An 8,547-nucleotide genomic window follows, 5' to 3' on the forward strand; every position below is an offset into this window, starting at 1 on the left:
CGTGCTGTCAAACCTACACTAGCAAGGAGATCGGGCTGAAACTATAGCTACAAGCTATCCAAGGATGGTACTATAGAATGTCACCTCAAGGTAGGCCTAGTGGCGTCATCTCTTGGTTAGGCCGGAAACTTATCAATCCACCCTCGTATTTGCGAACAGTAATCTAATCTAGGTCTACTTCTACCCCTCCTAACTCCTATTTCTGCCTCTAATATATCTCTAACTAGACCTTCATGCCTGAGAAGGTGTCCTACCAGCTTTCTTATTGACTTCCATGGAGTCCTCTGTTCTCCTACTCTTTCTAATACCACTTCATTTCTAACTACCGTGCTAAAAGAACTTTTTTGACTACACTCTAATGACTTTTTTTTGTATAAAAATTTTGGCTCTGCTCATTTTAATAACCTCAGGACGATGATGAGCCTCCTCTTTATTCTTTAAAATCAAGCGAATTACTATGAAAGGACATGCTTTATTTTCAACCTGTATACCAGAGTATTGTGGTTTGGAATATGTAGTACTCATGTGATTCAAGTAATATTATAGATAATATTTGGCTTTATACGAATAAATTTAGTGATACTATTAACTCGTACATACGTGTGTTCATATTATACTTCATTTACTTTCTGTAGCGATGTGCCCCTTCCAATGTCTTGGATGCGCGCTGGCAAAATCGTAGGTAGGGAGAAAAAAGCTCATTATACTCTCGACTCTTGTTTATTAAACATACTTTTTCATACAGTACTTGCCAAAAGTTTTGTTCAATTATGAATAGTAGTGCGAGTCGAAAACAAGCGTTAAAGCCGTTAGTATGTTTTCCAATATAAGTAAACATCTTGTTCATATTTTCAGTAGTAAATGGTACCAATAACAGCACATTTGAGCAATGCAATTGTAGCGGATAAAATGGTCAATTTTTCCTTGCAGTACTGTACGGATTATACGATTCTCACCGGTTAAGAGTTTTGCCGAGAGCTGTCTCTTTCCTTTTCTGGCCTAGTGCTGTTCTTTTCTACTTTGCGCCGGTCAAACTGAAGGTCACATGGCTACAGAAAGTAAACGAAGTATAGTGATTCACTTTGCTCTTCACTCCATGCAAATGTCAATCGACTTTCGCCTAAAATAACCAAGCTACGTCTTACTATGACACTTTATTTTGTTTTTCTTCAATAATTAAAACTTTTACAAACTTCGTAATAAAATCCATTAAATGAGGACAGCTACAATTCTGTTGACTTCGTGAAAATCCTTACTGCAAGATAAAAGCTTTTTAGGTGTGACAAAATATTTATTGTTTGTTTTTACTGATTGCCAGAACCAGCTGGATTAGCTTAAATATTCAAATGGGGGTATCATTCACTTTCTGTTAATCAGTGAGAAAGTGTAGTCTACTTTTTTATGCTCAAAAGCTACAAATCGTGAATTTTAATTAAAGTACTTGATAATATAAAAGCTAAAGTTTTCCACCTGGGACTGTTTCGACTTTTGTATGAAAGTGCCTTCGTGAAATCATAACTTTATGCGTTTCATAAAGTGCTGTAGTTGAACACATACAATTGTAGGGTGAAATTAATGATCAGATGAAACAAAAATTATTGCACATCCCTGTTGGCTCATATTATGTGTGGTGTACTTGTTCTTAATGATAGAAAATAAGTAGATTAATTCAACACTACTGTTAGGATTGCTCGATTATTTACTTTAAATTGGAGCAACTATACAGTAGGATTAAAAAATAAACTGAACTGTAGTCGCCTCAGTTTAATTTTACCGGTTTTAGATAAAGTTAAAATTGTAAATCTTTTACTGCATGATTTATTACTAGGACAATAAATCTACTAACCACAAAAAGGAGAAAGATACCCTTATCCTTCTCGGCTAGTCGCAGGTAACGAACACTGCCGGTTATTTTTTATAAAATCTGTGGATCTTTTTCTCTGTTTAAACAGTTTGTAGAGTTAGTCTTTCTTTTATTATTATACTACCGATTGTTTCATGAGACTTGAATTAATTACAGTGTGTTGACAAGTTTTATTTAATATGATTTTAAAAAAGTGATCAAAACTAATTACAATGTACATAATCCAATTAAAAGATTAATAAAAGAAAGTACAGAAGTTTTTATTGGGGTAATTTAAGCTAAATGTGTTTATACCTTGTTTACTTTTGTCGCTTTTTGCTTGTCTTGACAATTGTTTACATTAAATTAACATATTATGTATATATAATAATATACTTAATTTTATGACATCAATAAACAATAAAATTTCGTCGATAAAGTGCGTATTCCTGAAGAAAACATGGATATTCCCTAGAGGAAAATTTATCGAGAGAAATTCTATTTAAATGTGACCCCTTATAATAGAAACTAATGACAATTCAATATATTCTGAAGAAGATGAGTTACACTTTCTATATTTTTATATGTATATTGATAATTAACATTCAAAATATTCATTTATTATACTCTAATTTTTGACTTTTGCATTATGTACATTGTAATTATACTATCTAAATAGACACTGAAAAAGAGTAGTTTTGTCCACTTTTATAAAAGACTTATTAGATATGTGAGTAAAACTTGTCAACGCCAGCGTAATTTACTCAAGATTTATGAACTAATTACTACTAAAAGAGAGACACTGTACAAACTGTTTAAATAGAGACAGATGCTCAAATTTAATAAAGTACCAGGAGTGTACCTGCGACAAGCCGAGAAAGATAAGGGTATCTCTCTCTTCCTTGTAATAGGTATAAATAATAAAGGAAAGGATTTACTCTTACAAAACTAAACTGAAGCGACTAAAGTACTCTACACAAAGTAAGTATTGTTTTAAAGTCCAATTCAGCATTAAATACTCGAAATGGATGGTTAACACATTTTATTTATTTTTTTATTGACTAGTACGAACCTACCGATTGTCATTTTGTGCTGCATGTTTTCATGCATTTGTATATCGTGTAATTGAGCAAGCCGATAATTACCATGAAATGGAAACTAAATGTTACTCCAAGCGAAGCCCTATGTTTTTCTTTAGGCTCCATCTAAATTAAATCTGTAATTTTTACGTGATGAATGCACAAATCAACAAGCAAGAAATAATCTTCTGTAATGAATAGATCTATCACATATCATTTATTCTCTCAATTAGTTTTTGAAATTGTTTTTAAAAACCTGCAACTTTTGCTACTCTGTTAAATTTATATGTAGATGCCTTGTCTCAGATAATTCATTATAAATAATTTTTTAAATACTGAATATTATTCGAATTTTGCTCCCTTTCTGTATCGAATTCCCTATTAAAAAATGTCTGTCTGTTTTAATGAATTCGGTGCGCAGCGAGTTCTGTTCTTCACCAATATCGATTAAGCTTTGTTGTTGAATATTTTAAAAAGGTATGATATAATGAAATTGTAACATCCCCATAATTAAACCCATTAAATATTTTTTTTTTGAAACTAAGCAATTAGGTATTTCATCAAATAGCTTTTATAGTTTGCTGTTTATATAATTTACCTGATTGATGATTTATTTTAACAAAATGTACAATCCGATAACTCACGGATTTATACATATTGTTGATATATCGAGTACCTAAACTGTACAATTGTTAGGGTGATTACTCCTGTTTTCCGTCTAGCTCCTGTATTTGTCCATTTGACGATCTCCTTTGAAACAAATGCATATAAAATATAATATTAAAGAAATAATCGAACATGCTTGAATTTGTTGAAAGCCTAATATTTAAGCAATATAAAAATCAATATAATAGATTAGGTACTAGACAAATTGTATAAAGAACTCATTATGAGCTTTCGTGTGGTTTATCAACAAATCGCAAAAAAAATACAGCCTTTCATTTAATATCATGTTTAGGATTTAATAATTATACTTGTCATAATTAAGCTACAAGCGTGAAAAATTAGCGATTGATGCAGATTTGTTTCAACAAAATATTTCCCCTCCGGTATTATAAACTTTAAATATTTTAACATAAAAGCGTAATAACTAAAAAATTGTAAAAATATCTGCAATTCTATATAGCTTGAAATCGAATTGGCCATTAGATGATGTTTAATTGTATCCATTGCTTTATAATCGGACATTCCTTAAATTTTTATTCATCTATCATGAAATAAGAATAAGAAAGTAAATTAAAAACGTGTGTATGTGTATACATATTGAATCGCTAAATAGCTTATATTACAAAATGAGCCAAATTTTAAGGCAAATAACATCATGGAAAGATAGTAAATATGGGTTTGTATCGTGTACTACAGGGTGGTTACTTTTTGGTCAGTTTTCTGAGTTTCTCATAGAAAGAATTAAACAGAATGAAAGTTTGTCTACAAGTTAGGAGATGCAAAATTCAGATATGTATGATGATTTTAGATAATACATGATTTTATACAGTAGTAGGAAAAGCGTTACATATTCCTTACAACTAAAAATAGGTAATGTTATCGGCAATTTATTAACATAGAAATAAATGATGTCATCTCATTTTTTAAATAGGCATAATCTACACATATGCATATAACGGATGACTGATTTTTAATAACAAAAACACGTTTTATTTGCAATATATATTTATTGCTTCCACAATGATTTACTCAGTATATAGTGGCTTCTTCAGATATACACTACGTGCAGAAGCAATAAAGATATGTTGTTACTAAAACCTGAACTTTTATCANCTAATATTGAAGATATTTCTACTATAAATTCCAATAGAATCATACATTAAAATAATTTTCTATAAAGAGTTTAAGTTTAACCAATAGTTTAGTACTTGAACTGGAAATTGTAATCGATTAGGTACAAAATAGTTATGTGTCTAAATCGGTTTTGAAAATCATAGGTACAAGTAAAATTGTGTTAGGTATATATTATTTCCAATATCCACGGAAAAATTCACCCAGGGCCGGTTTTATAAAAACTGGACACATTTATTCATTAAGCCCTACGGCTAGATCCTTACGGAAAATGACCATCTGTCAAACTGTTTGAAACATTACTAACTTTTCTTAAAGATTGAAAACTTACTGATTTTTACATAATGTTTCGCAGAATATTGTTAAAAATTAATAATCAACACTGTTACACACTTCGCATCGGCTGTAATTTCTGCCTATTTCAATACTTTTTGTAAGCAGGCAAACTAATTGTAGGAACTAAACATCCCTCAAATACAATTAAATTAAGCTGTCTAATTATTGTGCTTGCGCTCATACCTACAGTATTTCTGGTCCAAACCCATGACATCCGTAGTATGCAATACATATAGGTATAATACATCAACATATGCATATATACTTGAATGTATTTGATACGTATAATAGGTATAATCCTACCTTCGAAATCCTCCCGAATGAATATAATTTTAAGGGACCACATCTCAAAAAGATGGTTTTTACAACATAGGCCCCATTGACATATCGACAACTACCAGAACACACAGTTTCAAAGAGTTTGACAGAAGGCTATTTTCCGTAGGGATTAGCGGGATCATTTCTGAAATTAAGCCTTAAACATTAGGCCAATGCTTGAATAGGAGGTTAGGAGGTAGGAGGTTAATTACATATCCACGGATGCTATGTGTAGGGTTGCTATCAATCGTCGATTTTCAAAATTATTACGAAGTTCCTACTGTAATAAATTTGACGAAAATGTAATATTAGAATGAAATTTCTTTTAACCCCCTCTCAATTTGCTTTCAGAGAATTAAGTTTTTAAGCAAAATAATCGTTTGCCATAGAAAGCAGAAAGGAATGAAGGTATAGTAGGTATATTGGAAATTTGTTTCATTTCTGGCACATATTACGAAAAAACAAGCCAAAAGAGCTAAGAGAAAATGCAAAACAATTTTACACATTCAGTCAAAAAAGTGAATTATATCCACATTGAAGAACTTCTACACCTTAATAATCATTTATCTCGAAGATTAAAGTATAAAAAATGTTTTGAAGCTAGCACCACCGTCAAATAGATACTAATTGTAGGACCACGAGAACAATCAAGATTTTATCTTGCTTCAAGGATTCAAACATTATTTTGAGAAAAAATTTAGACTGAAAAATACCCTTTTTCCCCATTTAATCATCCTAATCTTATTATTACTTGTTTATAGTTTCATCCCTTAATTTGTTTATCGTAAACCTTTCACGAATCCTTAGAGTACATGCAGATTTTCGCAAGATCGAGATTTGGTTATGTCATTCATACAAATCTTTTGAAGTATCTCACGGGCAATGCTCAAGCTCAAACTAGTTTTCGAACCGTGTAGTTTATTTTTAGACGTTCCTCGTTTCTTGTCCCTAGATTCCCGCAGTCTGATTTGTTTAAGGATCCCTACCAGGAGCTCGTCCACGTTGTGCTGAATCCCACTTGACGTTTCTATGAACTTGCAGTCCCTCGATACGGCCAACGCTTTACCATCTGAAATTTAAAATTTCACAAATGAATCGAATTTATCGCCTTCCTATACAATACAGATAGTTTTATATATGGTCGACTTTCTAAAGAATTTCATAGCACACTTATACTCGAAATATATTCAATTTTTGTAGCGTTAATTCAATGTATTAGTGAATTAATTTTACTCATTCCAGATAATTAACGAGCAGCAACACCGACGATAAATACCTGAGAGTATAGGACTCAAAATCGTCGAACTAATGTATTATCATCATGATAAGGTCGTCAGTCCTAAGACTGGTCTTTCCTATCCTGAGCTAATCTTCGCATTTCCTTAAAACTAGAACAACCCACATCCTTAACTATTTACGAACAGTAATCTAATCTACCCCTCCTAACTCCTGTTTCTGCCTCTAATATGTCTCTGACTAGACCTTCATGCTTGAGAAGGTGTCCTACCAACTTTCTCGCCTATTTCTTATTGACTTCCATGAAGTCCTCTGTTCTCCTATTCTTCTGTCAAATACCTCTTCATTTCTAACCTCTATCTACGGTATCCTCGTCATTCGCCTGTAACACCACATTTCGAACGCTTCTAACCTTTTCTTTTCCGCAGCGCCCACCGTCCATGTTTCGCACCCGTACAGCGCCGCGCTTCAAACATACACCTTTAACAATCTTTTTTCGAATTTCTAAATTAACCGTTCGTGAGCAGAGAAGAGACTTCTCGTTATTGAAGACGACTCGACTCTGCGCTAACCTCTGCTTTATATCCCTACTACTCCTTCCGTCCTTATATCTGACTAATGTAACTAATGTATAATCATTATTATTAATGGGATGCTTTGATTTTTTCCTCATTAATTTGAAGTTACCTGTAGTTGATAAAACTCTTTCAAAAATTAACGCACTAATATATACTTATACTTATTTTTGGGTTGGTTAATTTAGAAATACGATGTGGGCAGTGACGGCTTTAGCGGGGCATCCAGGGCACAAACTTTTAAAATGTCGAAATAAATTTGTTCTTCTAAGACATAAATGCACCCTTTACAAGATCTTAAAACAAATACAATCAAATATATTAAACAGTAAATTTTAAATTTCATTAAAAGAATATGTATACAAAAATTCGACCGGTAAACATTTAAAAATCAAAAAAATAAGCATAAATCTATTTATTTTAATGTGCTAGCCGTACGTAATTTACTCATATCCAATGGTTGTGTCTTGGATATGACAATGTGCTAGTCAATACATTTAGAATTCATTTTATTTTACGCATTATACGTATATACGCCTTAGTTAGCATAAAGACACTCACTCGGTTAATTTTGCTATAATCGGTTTAATTTATATCAAGATTTACTACATTAAATTCTGCTCTTTGTTTGTACATTCTGAATGCAGCCCTGTTTCGCTTATAACCATGTTATTTAGTCAATCTAACGCCAAGCTTGCCTTATATTAAACCCGCGCTTCTCTTATTTACAATTTTCAGTTATTCCGAAAGCCGTTTCATTTAATTACTTCACACTTTCATTAGGTGCCTTACATTCATATTATTATTATTATTATTAGATAGAATAAGCCATTTAATCGATAAGTGTCAGGGAGAAAAATAGAAATGAATTATTAGATAATCAATCGCTCCATGGTAATAATCTAATAGTACTAGGTATTGATAAAAAACTCAACGTGTTGAGTTTCAACGAATCAATTAACTTTACTACAATTGTTTCCCTACAAACTATCACCCCATCAGGTGACGAAATAGGTACTTGCATTTGTGGTGATTTCGTTACTTGAAGCTAAGAAACAGTCATAGTAATAGTATTAGTAAACTCGTTAAAATTCAACATTTACTTTTTGCATTTATCCGAACTAATATTAGAAATTCGAATGTGAGTTTGTTTAGGTATTACTATTTCATGCCTTAACTCAGTGATTTCCAACCCTTTTGTCCTGCGCCCCCCTTTAAAGAAATGGTTCCGCCCCCTAAATTGTTCTAACAATCTAATTTCATAAATACTCAACTGATATTATAATTTATTTAATGGGCTACAAAATAATATACAATATTATGTAAAAATATACATAAAAAAATAATTATTTATTATAAGAAA

General features: G+C 31.8%; 1 protein-coding gene across 1 annotated transcript in view; it reads right to left on the reverse strand.

Annotated features, from left to right (window-relative positions):
• Positions 1–6,037: 6,037 nt before the first annotated feature.
• LOC108733978 (ras-related protein Rap1-like) overlaps positions 6,038–8,547 on the reverse strand; it is a 30,528-nt gene continuing 28,018 nt past the window's right edge. The window contains exon 6 of the mRNA XM_018465345.1: positions 6,038–6,442. Within this exon, the coding sequence (XP_018320847.1) occupies positions 6,177–6,442 (266 nt within the window). The 3' untranslated portion in view covers positions 6,038–6,176. The remainder of the gene's footprint in view (positions 6,443–8,547) is intronic.

This window comes from Agrilus planipennis, unplaced genomic scaffold, assembly GCF_000699045.2.
Source record: "Agrilus planipennis isolate EAB-ADULT unplaced genomic scaffold, Apla_2.0 scaffold36, whole genome shotgun sequence".
In the NCBI taxonomy this organism is placed as follows: domain Eukaryota; kingdom Metazoa; phylum Arthropoda; class Insecta; order Coleoptera; family Buprestidae; genus Agrilus; species Agrilus planipennis.